This window comes from Macaca fascicularis, chromosome 16 (assembly GCF_037993035.2).
Source record: "Macaca fascicularis isolate 582-1 chromosome 16, T2T-MFA8v1.1".
Taxonomy (NCBI): Eukaryota; Metazoa; Chordata; class Mammalia; order Primates; family Cercopithecidae; genus Macaca; species Macaca fascicularis.
The window spans coordinates 1,689,545-1,711,959 of NC_088390.1; the positions used below are offsets into that span (position 1 = coordinate 1,689,545).

A 22,415-nucleotide genomic window follows, 5' to 3' on the forward strand; every position below is an offset into this window, starting at 1 on the left:
GCTGGGATTATAGGCGTGAGCCATCGCACCCAGCCTTTTTTTAAACATTTGAGTGAACTAAAGCCTAGGAGATGTGTGTTCCAGGCACCCAAGCTGTTAATGAGGAGATTGAATGTGGCCTGGACCTGCCCTTTCCTCTCCTCCTTTCATCCCCCTCCCCCCTGCCCACATCCTGAACTGCTCTGAGCCTGCAGCTCTCCTGGGCTCCCCCTACCTCCTGAACACAGCGGGAATCTTCAGGGTTGTGGAAGGGCGTAGGGATGGAAAGCGACCAGGATTCGCCTGTTTGGCTGGGAAAATCGGCAGAGAGGGTGGCTCACGCTTCTAAGGTGTCTGCACAAGCCCAGTTTGTCTTGGGGTGGCGGAGTAAGGTCTTTTCCTGGCCCACGGTCCCTCCCGAGTCAGCAGTCCCCCAGAGAGACGAAGAGCAGCTGGGCACGGCTGGAGCTGGTCGGTGGCAGAGAATCTTGTCCTGCCTTTTCTTCTCAAGCTCAAAATAGGCACATGCAGCTATTAACTGATATGCTAGAAGGGGCATCCCTTACCAGGAGGAAAATGGATTTATTGCTTTATAAAAAAGAAGTCTGATAAAACTGAAGAGAAAATAACTAAAACTCCAAACATCAACTCACCCCTCTAAGCACGCCCAGGAGGTCTCAAGACACACTTCTGGGGGCAGTCAAGGTGGGTGGGTTGGTGGGCCAGGCGGACAGGCCTCCCCCCTGCATCAGCTCCAGGGCCCTGCACAGCCTGCCGGCAGGGGGTGCTGTGGGCCTGTGGCCTTGGACAAGCTCCTGGCCCTGCACCAGGATGGCTCCTGGGCGCTGGCCCAGCCTGCAGGCCTGGCGGCTCCCGCCTGGTCAGTGGGGATGAGGGCTAACTCCTAGAGCCCACCCCGACCCCATACACCCTTTGGACCCACCCACATCCCCACCCTGACCTGCACCTCCGTGTCTGCTGGCCACAGCCTTGCGTCCACCCCCACAAAAGCAGCTGTGTGTATGTAGGGGGTGCCCTGGCGGCGGTCCTCAAATTCCCTTCAGGTGGCAGACAGGAACGAGGGTGGCAGTGGAAACGTGTCCCCGGCGTAGGCCCTGGGGGAGGAGGCAAGGGGCCACTGGCGACCCTTGTCCACCCAGCCCACTAAACGCTCCCCGGGGTGTAAAGCTAGGTGGGGCTTCTCCACCGGCCTCCAAGGGGTGGACAGGCCCTGGACAGGCAACGGGGGGCTGGAATTACAAAGGAGTTAGCACCAACAACAGGAAGCGGGTCCTTCCTTCCTCAGGCAGCCTCAGACTGGCCGGGGAGGGGGTGAGGGGCCAGGCGCGGGCGAGACAGTGCAAGCCTTTGTCCTCAGGCAGGTGTGGCCGTGGCATGCAGCCGAGGGGCAGGTGGCAGGCAGTGGATGGCAGCCCCCTCTGCTTTGGCAAGAGGCAGAATCCAGACACTGGTGGGAGAGCGCCTGCCTGCCGGGTGTCCCTGGCTCCTCCTGCAGGCACCACAGAGACCCCAGGCCCCGGGTCCCTGGAGGGGGCGGCAGAGCAAAGTCAGGGCAGCCCCTGCATTCAGCATCAGAAAACTCGCATGTCCTGGGCCCTCTCCCGTCCTTCCACCACAGAGCTCCGAGGCAGGGCCCCGGGAGGGAGCGTGAACTCCAGCACGGAGATGGCGAGGGTCCTGGGGGTGCGTGGGGTACTCTGGAGGGGCAGGACAGGGGTCAGTCACTGAAGCACAGGCAGGAGACCGCAGTTCCGAGGCGGCAGCCGCTACACAAAGGCCTCCTGGTTGGACGAGCCGTTGATCTTGAGGAAGAGTTTGTCGTCCTCCTGCCTCTGCTGCAGCTGCCGCTCCAGCTGCCGCCGGTAGCAGATCAGGTAGAGTGGGAGGCAGAAGCCCAGCAGGCTGAGGACGAGCAGCCCCACGTTCACCTGGGGAGGCAGGGAGGCTGGCATCACAGGGCTGAGGCTGCAGACCCACCCTCCTCCGGGTCTGGGAAAGGGGAGGTCACGGGGTGGAGCGGGAACGAAACAGGAAGGCCCAGGAGGTCCCAGGGCCCGTCATTCCGTATTCCAGCGTCCCAGTGCCCAGCTCTTCACAGGCCACGTGGCCGTCCTCGGGGCCTGGGCCCCCAGGGAACACGGGCTGATCTGAACCTTCGGGCTTGGAACAAGTTCCTGGTACCTGGTGAGGAATCCCGGCCCTTGCAGGGGTGGGGCAGGAACAGGAACTCTGTTTTTTTTGTTGGTTTTTTTTTGTTGTTTTTTTGAGACGAAGTCTCGCTCTGTCATCATCCAGGCTGGAGTGCAGTGGCGCAATCTCGGCTCACTGCAATCTCCGCCTCCTGGGTTCAAGTGATTCTCCTGTCTTAGCCTCTCGAGTAGATGGGATTACAGGCACCTGTCACCACACCTGGCTAATTTTTGTATTTTTAGTAGAGACCTGGTTTCACCATGTTGGCCGGGCTGGTCTCGAACTCCTGACCTCAAGTGATCCTCCCGCCTCGGCCTCTCAAAGTGCTGGGATTACAGGTGTGAGCCACCGCGCCCGGCCCAGGAACTCTGTTCTGTTTACCCCCAAATCAGGTCCAGAGAGGACACATTCCTTCTCCTGCCTGGCTGCCATTCACAAAGGGACTCTTAACCGATCCTAACCAACGCTCCCAAATCGCCTGTCCTCAGGGCCCTGAAGCCCCCCCCCAAGTGGTACCTTGCAGCTCACAGTTAGCAGAAGGGGGCAGGTACCCATGACCCATCATCCCCCGACCCCTCTTACCCACAGAGGGTCTCCCTGGAGGGGACCCATCATGGCCAGAAACAGCGGCTGCTGCAGGAGGGCGAAGAGCGCGCTGATCAGAGACTGCAGTCCCGTGAGGCTGCCGAACTGGGTGGAGGGGTACCTGCCGGGCAAGCAACAGCTCACAGCCGTCCTCCCTCCTGGGCTCTGCTTGCCCCAGGTGTCTGGTGACCCCGGGCTGCACCGTTGGTGCCAGAGAAGGGTGGGGTGCCAGCCCTTGGATTCCTTCCTGCTGGGCAGTTCTTTTTTTTCTTTTTTTTGAGATGGAGTCTTGCATTGACGCTGAGGCTGGAGGGCAGTGGTGTGATCTCGGCTCACTGCAAGCTCCACCTCCCTGGTTCAAACAATTCTCCTGCCTCAGACTCCCTAGTAGCTAGGATTACAGGCGCCCGCCACCACACCCAGCTCATTTTTTGTATTTTTAGTAGAGACAGGGTTTCACTATGTTGGCCAGGCTAGTCTTGAACTCCTGACCTCGTGATCTGCCTGCCTTGGCCTCTCAAAGTGCTGGGATTACAGGCGTGAGCCACCGCACCCGGCCCTGCTGGGCAGTTCTGCAGTGTTTCTCTTTGGGACCAGCCCCAGGCCCCAGACTCTGGGGAGGGCCCACCCCACTGAGCTGTGCCTGGGGCCTCTGGGTGTCTGGCTGAGCTGAGTGGAAAGCGTGGTGCCAGCAGGGACCTGCGGTTTGGGAAACAGGCCCAGAGAGGAGCGTGGAGGCTGGGCTTGGCTCCTCAGTGCCCTCGTCCAGAGGAGCATTGAGTAATCACGGAAACTCAGCACCACAGATCCTGCCCCCTCCCTCAGACCCTGCCAGGGCAGCCACAGCTTCCTCCAGGCCTGGGGAGGGGCAGGTGGAGGGCAAGCGGAGCTGGGATGGCCCCAGGGGCTGTTACGGGAATCGGGAGCGAGTTCCGGGCTAAATCTTAGCACACGTGGGCTCTGCTGGTGCAGAGGTGGGAAAGGAATCCCAGCAAGGAATGAGCTGGACCCACGTCAGAGACTGTGGATGGTGGTGTTTGACTTTCAGTTTTGGGGTCAAGGCCTGAGCCAGAGAAGGAGGAACCACTGTGGTTCCTTATGTTTCTGGGGCTTCTTGGAAAAAGGTACAGGTTTCATTTTAACCAGGGCTGGAGAAAGCTATGGCCGGAACTGGGTGCACTGAGGCTCTGGATGGAGCCCATCTGGTGCATTCTGGACTCAATGACCCCTGTTGCTGCCCGTGATGAGGGCCATTGGAACTTCAGCATTTAGTTTCAGGCAGCTAGAACCTACCCGTCCATCCCAGTGAGCAGCCAGGGCCAGCCCCAGGACTCGGCTGTAGTGGCACCTGAGGCCATAATGAGCTGCACAGCTGCCTGACCCTGGCTGGGGGAACTGACTTCGTGTTGAATGCCAAGGCTTGTGGGCACCCAACTGTCTGCCCACTGACCCGCCTCCCACGAGGTATGGCCTTTCCCCGACACACCCAGCAGAAACCCTGGTTACCTGTCCCCTGATGCAGGAAGATGAGCCCTTCTGGGACAGGCTGACCCTGCCTCAGAGTCTCAGTCCCACCAGCAACCTCCCCCGGCCATTCCCACACCCTCGCCCACCAGGCCACCTGCAGCTTCCAGGACTTACACGGCAGCATACAGGCCCCCGACAGCGGAGTGGATGAAGCCTCGCACGATTGTGTGCAGGATGAAGGAGAGGATCTGGGGGAGGGAAAGGAGGCTGTGAGCAGAAGTCCTTAAGGGACGCTCACCTCAGCCCCCACCCTCCAATTCCTGGGGGCCCTCACCCCAGGGGCAGTGTCAGCTTGGAGCTGGATCAACCCACCCTCCAGAGCCAATCGTGAATTTTCAGAAATTTTGCAAAAGCCAGTCGTTAACAGTCATTTTTTGTTTGTTTTGTTTTGTTTTGAGAAGAAGTCTTGCTCTGTCACCCAGGCTGAAGTGCGGTGATGTGATCTTGGCTCACTGCAAGCTCGGCCTCCTGGGTTCAAGCGATTCTCCTGCCTCAGCCTCCCGAGTAGCTGGGATTACAGGCGCCCGCCACCACGTCCGGCTAATTTTTGTATTTTTTTTTTTTTTTTTTTTTTTGAGACGGAGTCTCGCTCTGTCACCCAGGCTGGAGTGCAGTGGCTGGATCTCAGCTCACTGCAAGCTCCACCTCCCGGGTTTAGGCCATTCTCCTGCCTCAGCCTCCTGAGTAGCTGGGACTATAGGCGCCCGCCATCTCGCCCGGCTAGTTTTTTTGTATTTTTTTAGTAGAGACGGGGTTTCACCATGTTAGCCAGGATGGTCTCGATCTCCTGACCTTGTGATCCGCCCGTCTCGGCCTCCCAAAGTGCTGGGATTACAGGCTTGAGCCACCGCGCCCGGCCTAATTTTTGTATTTTTTAAGTAGAGACGGGGTTTCACCATGTTGGCCCAGCTGGTCTCAAACTCATGACCTTGTCATCCGCCTGCCTCAGCCTCCCAAAGTGCTGGGACACCGCGCCTGGCCTAACACAGTCATTATTAAAAATTAAATTATAGGCCGGGCAACGTGGCTCATGCCTGTAATCCCAGCACTTTGGAAGGCCGAGGAGGTGGATCACCTGAGGTCAGGAGTTCGAAACCAGCCTGGCCAACATGGCGAAACACTGTCTCTACTAAAAATACAAAAAATTAGCTGGGCGTGGTGGCAGGCACCTGTAATCTCAGCTACTTAGGAAGCTGAGGCAGGAGAATTGCTTGAACCAAGACGTGGAGGTTGCAGTGAGCTGAGATCACGGCATTGCACTCCAGCCTGGGTGACAGAGCGAGACTCTGTCTCAAAAAAGAGATAATAATAAAAAATAATAAAAATTACGTTATAAGCCAAGAGCAGTGGCTCACACCTGTAATCCCAGCACTTTAGGAGGCCGAGATGGGTGGATCATTTAAGGTCAGGAGTTCAAGATCAGCCTGGCCAACATGGTGAAACCCCATCTCTATTAAAAATACAAAAATTAGCCGGGTGTGGTGGCAGACACCTGTATTCCCAGCTACTCGGGAGGCTGAGGCAAGAGAATCGCTTGAACCCAGGGGGTGGAAGTTGTGGTGAGCTGAGATCACGCCACTGCACTCCAGCCTGGGCGACAGAGATAGACTCTGTCTCAAAACAAACAAACCAACCAAAAAAAAAATTAAATTACATAAATTTATGACTAAATAAATAAATTATATTAAAATAAAGGTAATGAATATCCAAAATTCTGAAAACTCATCACTTCTTGGCCTGGTGCGATGGCTCACGCCTGTAATCCCCACACTTTGGGAGACCTGGGAGGATCGTTTGAGCCCAGGAGTTCCAGACCATTTGGTTTTGTTTTGAGATAGAGTCTTGCTCTATAACCCAGGCTGGAGTGCAGTGGCGTGATCTCGGCTCATTGCAACCTCCATCTCCCGGGTTCAAACGATTCTCCTGCCTCAGCCTCCCGAGTAGTTGGGATTACAGGCGCGTGCCACCACACCCTGCTCATTTTTTTGTTTTTTTTGAGACAAGGTCTCACTCCAGTTACCCAGACTGGAGTCTGGAGTGCACGGGTGCAATCTCAGTTCACTGCAGCCTCAACTTCCCGGGGTGCAGTGAGCGAGCCGAGATCCTCCCACCTCAGCCTCCTGAGTAGCTGGGACTACAGGTGCACGTCCCAACACCTGGCTAATTTTTATTTTTAGTAGAGACAGGGTGTCGCCATATTGCCCAGGCTGGTCCCTAGTAAAGTTCCGTCGCTGTCTGTGGGAGGGTCCCTGCCCAGGAAGGCTGCTGCTGGCAGGCTTCGCAAGCTCTGAGAGGCACTTTTTAATGATCCCTGGCCGGCACAAGAGCCGTCCTCTTGGCCACCAGGTCCCTGTGGTTGCCTTGTCTTCTGTACACAGCCCTGCCATCCCGCTCAGCAGCCAGGACCTGTTCCCAGGAATGTGGGTGGTGGAAGGGCAGGGACTGCTCTCTGCAGTGTTGAAAGAGGGCTGTGCGCGCGCGCGCTCACACACACACACACACACACACACACACACACACACACACACACACGCTGTGCAGGCCTCTCCACCTCAAATGCCTTGTTGCCTTTTTACAACTTTTCTTTCAGCGAGAACTACTTAAAACAAAAAGGTGACTGTCCCCACTGAGCACCGCCCCTTGATTGGACAAGGTGGTTAGGGCAAAGGTCTGCCAGTCTTGCAGAAAAAGCAGCCCAGGAGGCTAGGGAGGGGCCAGAGGGATGTAGCACCCCCCGGGGCCGGCACGAATGTTGCACGGCCCACTGCGCTCCGCACACCCAGTGTCAGCACGTACACACAACCGTGCTGGGCACAACTGGGTGTTCAGCGTGCCTCAAGGCCACTTGTAAAAAGGGAGGGACTCTTACTTCCCTCCTGGACTTGACCCGAGATACCATCTGGACTCGGGCTACCCTTCTCTGGAAGCAAGAGCATCCCTTGCGTCCCTCCACCATTTGTATATTTAGGGATTTGGCCAAAACCTACTGCTGGGCCACTTTCACAGACCAGTGGGTGGAGCCAGGCAGGTGACAAGGTCCACCTTCCTCAAAATCTCTGTCGAAAATCAGGTTTCAGAAGCCTCAAAAGTTTGGCAAAAAAATTCAGATTCTTTTTTTTTTTTTTTGAGACAAGAGTCTCACTCTGTCGCCCAGGCTGGAGTGCCGTGGCGCAATCTTGACTCACTGCAAGCTCCACTTCCCGGATTCAAGCAATTCTTCTGCCTCAGCCTCCTGAGTAGCTGGTATTACAGGCATGTGCTACCACGCCCGGCTAATTTTTGTAATTTTAGTAGAGATGGGGTTGCACTGTGTTGGCCAGGATGGTCTTGAACTCCTGACCTCGTGATCTGCCCACTTCGGCCTCCCAAAGTGTTTTTTTTCTTTTTTTGAGACGGAGTCTCGTTGTGTCGCCCAGGCTGGAGTGCAGTGGCCGGATCTCAGCTCACTGCAAGCTCCGCCTCCCAGGTTTACGCCATTCTCCTGCCTCAGCCTCCCGAGTAGCTGGGACTACAGGCGCCCGCCACCTCGCCCGGCTAGTTTTTTGTATTTTTTAGTAGAGACGAGGTTTCACCGTGTTCGCCAGGATGGTCTCGATCTCCTGACCTCGTGATCCACCTGTCTCGGCCTCCCAAAGTGCTGGGATTACAGGCTTGAGCCACCACGTCCGGCCTTTTTTTTTTTTTTTTTTGAGACAGAGTCTCGCTCTGTCATCCAGGTTGGAGGGCAATGGCGCGATCTCAGCTCACTGCAACCTCCGCCTCCCGGGTTCAAGTGATTCTTCTGCCTCAGCCTCCCAAGTTGCTGGGACTACAGGCGTGAGCCACCACACCCGGCTAACTTTTGTATTTTTTGTAGAGACAGGGTTTCACCAAGTTGCCCAGGCTGGTCTCAAACTCCTGAGCTCAGGCAATCCACCTGCCTCCACCTACCAAAGTGCTGGGATTACAGGCATGAGCCACCGCACCCTGCCTGGAATGAAGCTTTTGAATCCAGATACGAAGCCACCACCAAGGTCTTCCTCCACTCTGTTCAGTGTAGAAACCCCATGAGACTCTGGTGACAGGGGAGCAGATGTTCCCACCAACACCACAGATTGGCCAGACCTCTTTGGATGTCAGATTCCAGCTGTTTGAGCTGATACAAAACAAGTAACCATACAGTGACCCCACACACTTCCAGGAAATGGTATGATGGTGGTATCCATGGTTAAGAAAGATGTCCCCAAAACCAAGATTGACATGCCTTCCTGGGGAGGAGTCCCCTTTGCAGCAGACAATCCAGGTGACCAGCTCACCCCAGCGGCAAGCACAGAGTCTGGCAGGGAACAGGCCCTCCACAGAGGACAAAGGGCTGCTGGGCTGCTCGGTTGAATGAAATGAATGAAAGTCACCATCTGAGCCGGGTGGTGCCTCACGCCTGTAATCCCAGAACTTTGGGAGACCTAGGCGGGTGGATCGCCTGAGGTCAGGAGTTCGAGACTAGCCAGGCCAACATGGCAACACCCCGTCTCCACTGAAAATACAAAAATTAGCTGGACGTGGTGGTGCACACCTGTAATCCCAGCTACTCGGGAGGCTGAGGCAGGAGAATCGCTTGAAGCCAGGAGGCGGAGGTTACAGTGAGCCGAGATTGCACCACTGCACTCCAGCCTGAGCGACAGAGTTTGACCCTGTCTCAAAAAAAAAAGAAGAAAGTCACCACCCACTTTGTTTTTTTGTGTGTGTTTTTTTTTGAGATGGAGTCTCGCTCTGTCGCCCAGGCTGGAGTGCAGTGGCCGAATCTCAGCTCACTGCAAGCTCCGCCTCCCAGGTTTATGCCATTCTCCTGCCTCAGCCTCCCGAATAGCTGGGACTACAGGCACCCACCACCACGCCCGGCTAGTTTTTTGTATTTTTTAGTAGAGACGGGGTTTCACCGTGTTAGCCAGGATGGTCTCGATCTCCTGACCTCGTGATCCGCCCGTCTAGGCCTCCCAAAGTGCTGGGATTACAGGCTTGAGCCACCGCGCCCGGCCCCACCCGCTTTGTTGATGGCTTCCATGAAACATTACACACTTTGGAGCCTTTACATGTCCCTTCTTACTGCCTCACGCCCCACCGCCCTCTCTCACTCCCCACCGCCCTCTCTCACTCCCCACCAGCCTCTCGCACTCGCCACCGGCCTCTCGCACTCGCCACCGGCCTCTCGCACGCCCCACCAGCCTCTCGCACTCCCCACTGGCCTCTCTCACCCCCACACCCACCTGGAGAGGCAGGTTGGGAATGAGGCAGGTCACTCCAAAGCCCACAAGCAGCAGGTTGGTGAAGGCGAAGGCCCGCATGGCATTGGTGATCTTCTGGATCTGCCGGTCCCGCTTCTTCTTTTTCTTCTCGCCTCTGTGGAGACAGAACGTGCAGGGGTGGGAGGCCTCCCAGGAGGAAGCCGGGTGCTTCTGAGAAGTCAGGTCTCAACAGACAGCATGTGAACTGGCTCAAGACTCAGAAGCCACCAGGCACATTTTAGGGACTGTGTTGGGGCTGGACCAGCACTACGGACACTCCCCCAGCCCTTCTCGATGGAGCGCTGAGTGTGAATCTCAGAGGGGGGTCTCGGGTGCGAGAAGATGGCCATCCATACGCTGCAATGCTCTGTGAAGGCTAAGATGACGCGGAGAGAAGTAGCAGCGTGTGCCTGAGCTGGCACATGGCAAAGCCCCACTTCATCATTGGCTTCAAGTTCTCCCAAATCTTGCAGGACGCTGATAATAAGCCAGATATAAGCCAAATAGGGGAGTGAATGGATTTCCCCTTGTGGGGACAGGAGAGGGTAGAGGGGAAGCGAGCAGGCAGCAGATGGAACCAGAGTGGACACAAATAACCTCTTGGCTGCAGGACCTGACCTAGATAGCAGAGCGCTCTCCGTTTTTTTTTTTGTTGTTGTTTTGTTTTGTTTTGTCCTTTGTGTTTTTTTTTTTTTTGAGATGGAGTCTCGCTCCATCACCCAGGTTGGAGTACAGTGGCGCGATCTCAGCTTACTGGAACCTCTGCCTCCCGGGTTCAAGCAATTCTCCTGCCTCAGCCTCCCGAGTAGCTGGGATTACAGGTGCCTGCCACCACGCCCAGCTAATTTTTGCATTTTTAGTAGAGATGGGGTTTCATCATGTTGGCCAGGATGGTCTTGATCTCCTGACCTTGTGATCTGCCCGCCTCGGCCTCCCAAAGTGCTGGGATTACAGGCGCCCGCCACCACGCCCAGCTAATTTTTGCATTTTTAGTAGAGATGGGGTTTCACCATGTTAGCCAGGATGGTCTCGATCTCCTAACCTTGTGATCTGCCCGCCTCAGCCTCCCAAAGTGCTGGGATTACAGGCATGAGCCACTGCACCCAGCCAAGCACCCTCTGTAATTATCTCTTGTGAATGAATGATTGCCGATCCCAGCCTCACACCCACGCAGACACCCCGGATGATCCAAGAACAGACCCCAGGTGCTCACAGATGCGCAGGGAGTCCCAGGCCCACCACGTCCTAACTGTGCGGCCCCAGGCAAACTACTGCAACTCCCAGTCTCAGCTCCTTCATCTGTGAAATGGGTATAACACTGGTCCCCCCTTCGCCGTGCTGTTGGGAGGCTTCACTGAGATACTGTGCATGGAGTGCTCAGCAGAGTGTCTCATGCAATAAACCGTAGCTGATTATATTAAAGTGAGCCATAGAAAACAGCATTTGGCCGGGCACAGTGGCTCACACCTGGAATCCCAGCACTTTGGGAGGCTGAGGCGGGCAGATCACAAGGTCAGGAGATCGAGACCATCCTGGCTAACACGGTGAAACTCCGTCTCTACTGAAAAATACAAAAAACTAGCCAGGCGAGGTGGTGGGCGCCTGTAGTCCCAGCTACTCGGGAGGCTGAGGCAGGAGAATGGTGTAAACCCGGGAGGCGGAGCTTGCAGTGAGCTGAGATGCGGCCACTGCACTCCAGCCTGAGCTACAGAGCGAGACTCCGTCTCAAAAAAAAAAAAAAAAAAAAAAAAAAAAAAAAAAATTAGCCTGGCATGGTGGCGGGCACCTGTAGTCCCAGCTACGCAGGAGGCTGAGGCAGAAGAATAGCGTGAACCCGGAAGGCAGAGCTTACAGTGAGCCAAGATCCTGCCACTGCACTCTAGCCTGGGCGACAGAGTGAGACGAGACTCCGTCTCAAAAAAAAAAAGAAAGAAAGAAAAAAAGAAAATAGCGTTTATCTCATCCTCTGATCTTGGAGCCCAACCCTTACATAAAGTAGGACTCCAGTACCTTGTTTAATCTTCGCAATCATGAACAACTCTATTAACACATAATATGGTTACAGCAACTGACTACTCAAGCTGACTGGGATAAACCTTGCAGGCAGAGAACAAAGGGCTGCTGGGCTGCTCAGTTGAATGGAATGAATGAAAGTCACCATCTGAGCTGGGTGCAGTGCCTCAGGCCTGTAATCCCAGCACTTTAGGAGGCTTAAAGATGGTGTAGCCACTGCCAAGGGGTGGAGGGAGGGCAGTCTCAGGAGCAGAATGGTCTGCTATCCATTGTCCGCACACTTTCACCTGTGTCTCTTTTTCTTCCATCTTACTCGATGCATGCTTTTTTTTTTTTCTTTTTGAGACGGAGTCTCGCTCTGTCGCCCAGGCTGGAGTGCAGTGGCGCCATCTCAGCTCACTGCAAGCTCCGCCTCCTGGGTTCAAGCAATTCTCCTGCCTCAGCCTCCCGAGTAGCTGGGACCACAGGCGCCCACTACCACACCTAGCTAATTTTTTGTATTTTTTTTTTTTTTTTTGAGACGGAGTCTCGGTCTGTTGCCCAGGCTGGAGTGCAGTGGCCGGATCTCAGCTCACTGCAAGCTCCGCCTCCCGGGTTTACGCCATTCTCCTGCCTCAGCCTCCCGAGTAGCTGGGACTACAGGCGCCCGCCGCCTCGCCCGGCTAGTTTTTTGTATTTTTTAGTAGAGACGGGGTTTCACCGGGTTAGCCAGGATGGTCTCGATCTCCTGACCTCGTGATCCGCCCGTCTCGGCCTCCCAAAGTGCTGGGATTACAGGCTTGAGCCACCGCGCCCGGCCTGTATTTTTAGTAGAGATGGGTTTTTACCATGTTGGCCAGGCTGGTCTTGAACTCCTGACCTCAGGTGATCCACCCCCCCTCGGTCTCTCAAAGTGCTGGGATGACAAGTGTGAGCCACTGTGCTCGGCCCTCAATGCTTCTTAAACTTTTTTAAAGAGACATGGTCTTGCTTTGCCACCCAGACTCGAGTGCAGCAGCACGATCATGGTTCACTGAAGCCTCAAACTGGGCTCAAGCAGTCCTGCTGCCTCTGCCACCTGAAGAGCTGGGACAACAGACACATGCCACCATGGCCCAGCTGATTTTTAAAGTTTTTTTTTTTTGAGACACCGTCTCACTTTGTCGCCCAGGCTGGAGTGCAATGGTGCGATCACAGCTCACTGCAGCCTCGACCTCCCCAAGCTCAGGCGATCCTCTCACATCAGCCTCCCGAGTAGCTGGGACTACAGGTGCGCACCACCACACCTGGCTCATTTTTGTATTTTTTGGTGGAAACAGGGTTTCACCATGTTGTCCAGGCTGGTCACTAACTCCTGGGCTCAAGCAATTCACTCACCTCAACCTTCCAAAGTGTTGGTATTATAGGCATAAACCACCATCCCTGGCCAATTTTTAAATTTTGTGTAGAGACGGGAGGCTGGCCATGTTTCCCAGGCTGGTCTCGAACTCCTGGCCTCAAGTGATCTTCTACCCCAGCCTTTCAAAGTGCTGGGATTACAGGCATGAGTCACCGCACCTGGCCTCAAACTTTAGCATTTCCATAGAATTCCAAAGAGTTTCCATAAAGAGGGGAGCAGTTTAAACGCACGCTGAGCTGAATGAGTGAGTCTCTGGAAGGACTTGGGGAGGAGCTGGAGTGCATCCTCTCTCCCTCTGACCCGCCCACCCTGTGCCTGACATGCAGTTCTGGGGTCTTTCTGCAGGGGCTGCGGGCTGGGAGCCGGGGCACCGGCCCTGCCTACGCACTGGTTAGCGTCTTTCTCCTCGGGTTCCTCGGAAGTGTCTTCACACTCCTTCAGCCTCCAGTCCATGATGTAGCCAATGACGGGGGCCGTCAGCAGGCACAGCAGCTGGAGCACGCCAAAGATGGAGGTGTAGAGGCCAACTGCGGAAGAAGGCACTACGTCACAGGGACGCCCGGCAGACAGCCCTGGGGCAGGGACTAGGCACCGGCTGGGAAGGGGCTGGTACCCACAGGCTCTTCTGAGGTCTGCCCCAGAACCCCCTTCACTGTGGGTCTTGCGGGGAGCCCGGAGGCCTCAACTCTGAAGTCGAGGCTGGAGCACGGGGTAGGTCACCTTCTTCTCAGCTCCAAATCCCCTGCTTGTTTCTAAGAAACAGCTAATGAAACCCAGAGTGTCACAATGGCCTTCCCAGAGCTCCCAGAAGTCGCTATGACTTGGGAACTACTGTGACGGAGGCTTTCTAAGTGATGGGCTGTCAGTTTCTGCCTCTAGAAATAGCCCAGAATGGCCGGGCGCGGTGGCTCATGCCTGTAATCCCAGCACTTTGGGAGGCCGAGACAGGTGGATCACGAGGTCAGGAGTTCAAGACCAGCCTGGCCAACATGGTGAAACCCCGTCTCTACTAAAAATACAAAAATTAGCCAGGCATGGTGGTGCATGTCTGTAACCCCAGCTACTCAGGAGGCTGAGGCAGGAGAATCGCTTGAACCTGGGAGGTGGAGGTTGCAGTGAACCAAGATCGCGCCACTGCACTCCACCCTGGGCAACAGAGCAAGACTCCATCTCAAACAGAAAGAGAGAAAGAGAAAGAGAAAGAGAAAGAGAAAGAGAAAGAAAGAAAGAAAGAAAGAAAGAAGGAAGGAAGGAAGGAAGGAAGGAAGGAAGGAAGGAAGGAAGGAAGGAAAGAGGGAAGGAAGGAAGGAAAGAGGGAAGGAAGGAAGGAAAGAGGGAAGGAAGGAAGGAAAGAGGGAAGGAAGGAGAAAGAAATAAAGAAAGAAGAGAAAGAAAGAAAGAGAAAGAAAGAAAGAAAGAAGAAAGAAAGAAAGAAAGAGAGAGAGAGAAAGAAAGAAAGAGAGAGAGAGATAGATGGATTGCAGAAAGGCACCACTCACGGGGCTCTGACGTCAGAGCTTCCATATTCAAAGACTTAAAATTATGGTGGATTTTCCAGGGAAACAGATGGGGAATGTTGATTACCCCACCTTTATCCCCGTGGCTCTAGCCAGGAGGCATGTTTGGAGCTTGAGGCGAGGAGCTTCTGGGTTGAACAGAGACTGGCTAGGAAGGGACATCACAGCATTTCCTGATTCCCTGACAATCCCCACCTCCACCCCCTGCTTACCCGTGGCCATCACTGCATCAAGAAAGCAAAAGTGAAAAAGCAGAAAGAAGAGAGGTTAGTGGCAGAAATCTCAGTGCTACAGAGCGATGGAGAGAGGAGACAGGCTCACTCTACGCCCAGCACGCACAGCATTTCCCGCACTGCGTTTCCCGCACTGCGTTTCCCGCACTGCGTTTCCCGCACTGCATCTCCCGCACTGCATCTCCCGCACTGCATTTCCCACCAAGCATGACTCAGGGTGCTCAGGGGAGGCAGAGCTGCAGCTAGGCCTCTGGGAGTGGACTCGGGACAGGGCCCAGCCCGGGCCCCTGCTGACATTCTCCTGTCTGCTGGTGCCAAGTCACAGGTAGGCTGGTGAATCAGGCCTGTGACGTTGGCAGGTAGCGTGACGGGGAAGTGGCGGGCGTGCGGAAGGCCTGGTGCAATCCGGGTCCCTGCCACCACACTGCCTGCGGGAAGTGGCTGTGTCACAGCCACCTCCTGCTGTGCTCAGAGAGAGGGAAAGGTCAAAGAACTCGCCCCAGACACCCGGCCAAGGCATCTGACACCATGGGTCTCCTCCAGATGGCCAGAGCTGGTCTCCCTTCCACTCCAAGAAGCAGGGACCATGCCTGGGTCTGCTCCCCTTCCTTGGGCCATGGCCCCCCTTCCACAGAGGCCTGGTGGCCCCTGAGCTGCTGCTCTGAGTGGAATGTCTAGAGGCCCTTGGCTGATCCAGTGACTTAAGACCCATATGTGAGTCCTGGCTCTGACCCTGAACAAGTTAATCCATCATTCTAGGCCTCGTTTTTCAGTTGTATCTGATGATAGTATCTATCATAAATGATGATGTAAACAGATGATCGTATCTATTTAACTACTAGATTGTTATCAAGTCAAGGACAACAACAGGAAAACATGTCACCTGTCAACTCCGTAAAAAGGGAGGGGTAGGATGGGTGGCCCCTGACTAGAGGGTAGGGGTGCAGGGGCACCCAATCCATCTGGCCAGCCACAGCTTCTGTACCCTGCTCCCATTTTCAGGCCTCAGTCCCCAAGAACTATTGGCCCTGGACTGTCTTCCCCTCTCAGTTCTGGTTTCTCAATGCTTCTTCCCAGTAAGTGCTACACTCTGAGGGTGGGTGGGAGAGTGAGGCAGCACTGCCTACTTTGGCTGGGCCTGGGCACTGCTGGGGACAGCACAGGCCACGTCTTCCCCATCTCAAGACTGCATTTTTGGCCGGGCGCGGTGGCTCAGGCCTATAATCCCAGTTCTTTGGGAGGCTGAGGCAGGTGGATCACTTGAGGTCAGGACTTTGAGACCAGCCTGACCAACATGGTGAAACCCTGTCTCTACTAAAAATACAAAAATTAGCTGGGCTTGGTGGTGCATGCCTGTAACCCCAGTCACTTGGGAGGCTGAGGCAGGAGAATCACTTGAACCCAGGAGGCGGAGGTTGCAGTGAGCCTAGATCACACCACTGTGCTCCAGCCTGGGTGACAAGAGTGAAAATCTGTCTCAAAAAAAAAAAACAAAACAAAACTGTATTTTTGGCTGGGCCTTGTGGCTCACACCTATAATCTCAGTACTTTGGGAGGCTGAGGTGGGACAATTGCTTGAGCCCAGGAGTTTGAGATCAGCTTGGGCAAAATAGTGAGACCTCGTCTTTATGGGGAAAAAAAAAAAAAATTAGCCAGGCATGGTGGCACACACAGACACTGAGGAGGCCGGGGTGGGACGATCCCTCGGGTCCATGAGTCGGAGGCTGCAGTGAGCTATCAGTGGCACCACTGCCCTCCAGCCTGGGTGGCCGAGCAAGACCCTAAATCAAAAAAAAAAGAAAAAAGAAAAGGCGGCCTTTTCCCAGCTGGCAGCCCCCTGGCTAGTTAGGGTTTGCCCTGTTTGATGCACTCCTGTTTGATGGCGGGTCTCAAACGCTGGGAGGCAGCAGAGTCACCGCTCAGCGGCAAGACCTGGAGTCTCCATTTGGAACCAGCAGCCGGGAGCCTCTGCTGTGGGTGGTCGTGGGGCCATACACGGAGGTGATGGCTCTGGTGGTTCGAGCCGTCCCTCAGCGGCACGGCACACTCGTTCCTAGGGAGCCGCACAGTTCCTGACTGTGCGGAAAGTGACTCGGACTCTGCGGCCGCCTCTCGGCCACAGCTGGGGCTATGGGTGTTGGGTGTAACAGGTCACAGAAGGAGGATGGGGAAAACCAGTGCTTCATCTGCCACAGACCGATCTGCCTGGCCTGACTTCCTCTACTTCTCGAAATTGACTTTTTGAACATGGGAAGCAGTTGGAAAAATTCCCCTTGGGCAGCAAAAGATTTCTCAGCGAGCTTGAGTGAAAGACGCTGCAGCAGCAGGGAGAGGCGCCTTTCGAGGGCCAGGGACCGGCTCTCTCGGCACTCCGGGGTTTCCACCACTCCAGAGCTGAGTGCTGATCAGGCCGGGCGTGGGGGTTTCGCCTGTAATCCCAGCACTTTGGGGGAGGATCCCTTGAGCCCAGGAGTTCAAGACCAACCTGGGCAACAGAGCAAGACCCCATCTCTGCAAAAAATTTAAAAATTAGCTGGGCGCGGTGGCACGCACCTGGGAAGCCCTAAGAGGCCAAGGCTGCAGTGTTCGCACCACTGCCCTCCAGCCGAAGCAACGCAGGAAGAGACCCTGTCTCAAAAAGACAAGGAAGAAAAAGACATGATAGATCAGGGTTCCCCAAAGTGTGTTCCACAGATTTTTTTTTTTTTGAGACGGAGTCTCGCTCTGTCGCCCAGGCTGGAGTGCAGTGGTGCAATCTCAGCTCACTGGCTCACTGCAGCCTCCGCCTCCCCGGTTCAAGCGATTCTCCTGCCTTAGCCTCCTGAGTGGCTGGGATTGCAGGTGCCCCCCACCACGCCTGGCTAATTTTTGTATTTTTAGTAGAGACGGGGTGTCACCATATTGGCCAGCCTGGTCTTGAACTCCTGACCTCATGATCCACTTGCCTCAGCCTCCAAAAGTGCTAAGATTACAGGCATGAGCCACCACGCCCAGCCGAGACTCCCATTTTCACAGTAGAACTGGCCCTTATCTGGTTCCCTTTGCTATCTTTTCCTTTTGTTAAAGCTGGATTTCTCATCTCCTAAAAACCTGATAACTGCTTCTTCACAAGGCCTAGGGGATCTTCACCTTGATAAAAACAAGCAAACCCTGGGGAAAAGTTGCACGCCAAGGAGGCTGGGGATGACTAAGGCTGACTCAGCTCAGGCCGTGGGGGGAAGTCCTGACTTTCTCCGTAGAATCAAAACCTCTCATCAGCGGAAGACCTGTGTTGTTTGGAAAAGTGGAGTGTGGGTTATCAGCTGTGTTTGCTGGAGCTGACAAGCCTCAACCAACCACAGGCTCCAAGGAAGCCTCCGCCCCGCCCCGTTTCGTGGTGGATGCAGAGCCCAGTGTGGGCCCGTTGCCCCAACGTCTCCCCCACGTCCTGACCTCGACGTGCAGGGTGTCCACGCACCCACCGTGCCACTTTCTGGGAGGCCTTCGGGCTTGACCTGCCGTCTTTCAGCCACGCTCAGGTGGAGGGTTCTGTTCCGTTTTCGTTTATAGACACACACGGCAACCCTCCCCCTCAGGCGCTGGAAAACACACCCCCCACCCCCCACACCCAGGCAGCTATTTTGGTCCTTCCCTCCCTCCTGGACCAGGAAACCCTGATGGGGACACGAAGGAACAGTTGGGGCTGGCTGTGATGAAACAGCTCTGACAGGCAGACGGTGCCTGGGATGCGGCCTTTCCGTGGCCCTGCTGGCCTGGCTCAGCTGAACACATTCTGGCCGGTGGCCAGCGGGCTGGGCTCAGGCCGGGGAGGGACAGTGACCGAGGCTGCCCGGGGCGCCCACCTGTCTTCTGGTCGCCGCTGACCAGGAACTTGAGGATGTTGTTCATGGCGCCCATGTAGAAGATGAGCCGCAGCTGCGTGACGCACATGGTGACGAGGCTGAGCAGCAGGATAGGGCTGAACACGCTGTGCATGAAGGAGGGGGCCGCTGTGGGGAGAGGGTGCGGGGCTCAGGGCCGGGGCTCACTGTCCCCACCACGGGGGCCGTGCAGGTCCCTCCACACTGGAGGCCCGGAGGGGGCCCCTCGGGACAGGCCGGGCCTGGTGAGGGTGACGGGGTTGGTGCTGCACTGGGGATGCCTCGTGTGTGAAATCGGTTAGGCAAATCCCTTTCCCTCCCCCAAGCCTTCCGGAGCGCCTCTGCAGGACAGGGCGGGCGGGGCCGCCTCCCCTTTTGGGGTGAGGTGGGAACGGGGTGAGCCGACACCCACGGAGCACTCCCTGCCCGTCGCCCGGCTGCGGTCTAAGGAGGGTACCTGCGGCGTCCGGCTGGCACTTCACCTCCAGGTCGACGGTGGACAGGCACAGCTTGTGGCCCTCCTGCAGCGCCACCTGCTCCTTGGCACTCCTCATGGAGCTGCCCACGCTCAGGCGCCGGCCCACCGTGGTCACCTGCTTGTAGAACTGCTTCCCTGTGATCTTGTGGTCAAAGCCCAGCCAGCTGAACTTGATCTTCACCCTGGGGTCCCAGGAGAGTGTCTGAGGGTGCTGCCCAGGGCCCCGGCTGGGGGGCGGGGGGCAGGTGGGACGGGGGCACCTCTACTTACGAGTAGTCCATGTCCTCCGGGCCCGGGAAGGGCTCCAGGGGCCAGTTAAAGAAGCAGTTGAGGAAAACCAGCCCGGAACAGCCGGCCCAGACCACGAGGATGATGATGAAGGAGACACCAGCATCGTAGATGAGCTAACAGGCACCGCGGGGACAGGGTGGGGTCCGGAAGGGGCAGAGTTAGCTCAGGGAGGCCAGAGCCGTGGCAGGCAGGAGCATCTGGCCGCCCCTGCTGTCCCTGCGCTGAGCCGTGTGAGGAGGCACAGCCCTGCCAGCCTGGGCGTTGGGGCATCAGGCACCCGCCTTCCAGTCCTCCCACCGTGCCTGCCCTGCTGGTTATCTGGACCTGGCGTGTCATTAGCCCCCCAACGTGGAGGCCTTCCTGACCCCCTCACCACGATCACAGCACGTCTCGAAGGCTCAGAGTGATTGGCCCGGCAGAGGGGACGGTGCTTCTGGTCCATCAGCTTGTCTGGCGTTAGTGGGTGGGGCTCCCTGAAGGCAAGAGCCTTCCAGAAGCATCCACTGACGCTTCCCCAGTGCCCTTGAGAGCTCACATGGCAGAGGCCAAAGAAATGCTCAAGGAGGCCGGGCGCGGTGGCTCACGCCTGTCATCCCAGCACTTTGGGAGGCTGAGGTGGGAAGATCATGAGGTCAAGAGTTCGAGACCAGCCTGACCAAAATGGCGAAACCCTGTGTCTACTAAAAATACAAAAATTAGGCATGGTGGCTCACACCTGTAATCCCAGCACTTTGGGAGGCCAAGGTGGGCGGATCATGAGGTCAAGAGTTCGAGACCAGCCTGACCAACATGGCGAAACCCTATCTCTACTAAAAATACAAAAATTAGCCAGGTGTGGCAGTGGTCGCCTGTAGTCCCAGCTACTTGGGGGGCTGAGGCAGGAGAATCACTTGAACCCGGGAGGCAGAGGTTGCAGTGAGCCGAGATTGCGCCACTGCACTCCAGCCTGGGCGACAGAGCGAGACTCTGTCCCCCACCAAAAAAGGAGGAGGAGGAGGAACTTTTGGGATCCTCCCCGCTCCAGGGGCGTGAGAATCTCTGCAAGTCTATAAGACGGCTGGCCCCAGAGTCCCAGCGCCCACCACTTCAATGCCCAGGTGGCCAGCCCACACCGTGACCCCCTCTCCTCGCCAGCAGCATTCCCACACACACCCCTGAGGAAGGGGGCTTTTACTTAGTGTGAGGGCCAGAGGTGGGAGAAGCCCCTACGGGGCCCTGGCAGAGCCACAGGGTCTGGGGAACTCAGGCTGATGGACTGTGAGGTGTTTGCTTCGTCCTGACCCTATGTGACTTCCACAGGCTCAAAATCCTGCCTAGGAGGGAAACAGCTGAACCACTTGGCCAAGAGCAGTGCTTTGGCTGGCGGGGAGTAATGGCACAATAACAGCAGGCTGGGGGCGGGGGAGCCAGGGGAGCACGGGGAGACAAGGAAGATGGAGGAGACGGGGGCTGGACTCACAACTGGAGACAAACTCACCCACTGCCCTTTCCCTGCCCCAGCCCAGAAGTGCAAAGGCACCTGCAGCAGATCCTGCAGCCACATGCGTGAATCCTGTCCCCTGAGGCCCCGCGGTTTACAGCTCTCGCTCCTGTGACGCCCAGGTGCATCCTGCCCGGGTGGGGGTGGTGAAGAGGGGCCACCCCCGGTGCCCACAATTGCCTCTCTCTTCAGAGAGGGCGGAATTAGCCTGGAGCAGGCCTCTGCACAGACACCAGTGCAAATTACACGTGCTCACCTTGATTCCTGGAAAGGTGACTGCCGAGGAAGCGTAGGACCCAATCATCAAGGCTATAAACGTGGACCGAAGGTCGCCGAACATGTTGGGCAACTGAGAGATAAAAAGCAGAGAAACCTCGGTGGGGAGGATGCACCGGGGAAGGGGAGGAGGAGGGGACAGAGAACTAGGCCCCATCAGGCCTCTTCTTCACCTGCCCCTTCCTGTGTGACTCACAGGGACATTAGTTCAGGGGCAACGATCGCTCACTGAAGGTTTCTCTTTCCTGAACTGAGGCTGATGAGGGCGAGGAGGGAGGTGCCGCAGAATACAAGCAGTTGTCTGACTTTCCGGCTGCCAACCCTCCCCATCTCGCTGCTCCTGGCAGAGCCCAGGAGCCTTCCTGTCTTTTCAGGGTAACAGAGATGCCAGAGAACAAAGTTATGAGCCTCAGGCAGGCCTCAAAGGGAGAAAGCCTGTTAAAAATAAGAATCTATTTGGGGATAATAGCGTCATTTTATAAATAAAAATATCAGCATCCCAGAAAGACCAGATGTCAGCAAAAACTGCTTTTGGTTTGGAGAGGGTAGGTTTTTGGAAGATGTCAATCAGAATTCTACAGTTCTCTTCGGTCTGAGGATGAAGCTGGCCCAGGATTCCTGCTTCTGAATTTCTTTTCTTTTCTTTGTTTTGAGATGGGGTTTCACTCTTGTCGCCCAGGCTGGAGTGCAGTGGCGTGAGCTCGGCTCATTGCAACCTCCGCCTCCCTGGTTCAAGCGATTCTCCTGCCTCAGCCTCCCGAATAGCTGAGATTAGAGATGCCCACCCCCATACCTGGCTAATTTTTGTATTTTTAGTAGAGACGGGGTTTCACCACGTTGGCCAGGCTGGTCTCAAGTGATCCACCCGCCTTGGCCTCCCAAAATGCTGGGACTACAGGCGTGAGCCACCGTGCCCGGCCTCTTGCTTCTGAATTTCTCAGTGCAAGCAGGGGATTCTCTTCCCACAGGATGTTTTGCCCTAGCAGTTAGCATCCGAGAAGGCCAACGGGAAGAAAGGCCCGGGCTCTCTTCCCAATGAAGCCACTCTCAGTATCTCACATCAGCTCATTCTGGGTACAGGGCAAGAGGGGGCCCACCTGAATAGGACTTCAAGGCTAACTTGCTGATTCTACACAAATCCAGGCCGAGGGCAAACCACATCCTCCCAGAGAGGCACAGCTCCTCTAACCTCAGGAGAGAGCACACTGTGTAGCAAAGCTTTCCTGTCCGCGCCCAGCGTCCCTGGCCGTGGGAGCTGCTCTCTGGATAGCTAAGCAACCTATTCCATTGAAGTCAGGCTGCTTATGGGGACTTAATCTACGTCTC

General features: G+C 56.0%; 1 protein-coding gene across 9 annotated transcripts in view; it reads right to left on the minus strand.

The window, feature by feature from the left end:
* Positions 1-541: 541 nt before the first annotated feature.
* Positions 542-22,415, minus strand: part of SLC43A2 (solute carrier family 43 member 2) — a 57,975-nt gene continuing 36,101 nt past the window's right edge. For 3 of the 9 annotated variants that reach the window (XM_005582438.4, XM_005582439.4, XM_065532229.2), the window contains 10 exons: positions 21,070-21,162; positions 19,313-19,446; positions 19,022-19,224; positions 18,547-18,693; positions 14,684-14,695; positions 13,343-13,481; positions 9,546-9,678; positions 4,417-4,490; positions 2,773-2,896; positions 542-1,928 (listed from right to left, as the gene is read on the minus strand). In XM_005582438.4, the coding sequence (XP_005582495.1) occupies positions 1,767-1,928; positions 2,773-2,896; positions 4,417-4,490; positions 9,546-9,678; positions 13,343-13,481; positions 14,684-14,695; positions 18,547-18,693; positions 19,022-19,224; positions 19,313-19,446; positions 21,070-21,162 (1,221 nt within the window). In that variant the 3' untranslated portion in view covers positions 542-1,766. Of the gene's footprint in view, positions 1,929-2,772; positions 2,897-4,416; positions 4,491-9,545; positions 9,679-12,932; positions 13,482-14,683; positions 14,696-18,546; positions 18,694-19,021; positions 19,225-19,312; positions 19,447-21,069; positions 21,163-22,415 lie in introns of all 9 variants that reach the window. The other 6 variants (XM_005582440.4, XM_074018183.1, XM_074018184.1 and 3 more) reach the window with 3 other exon arrangements.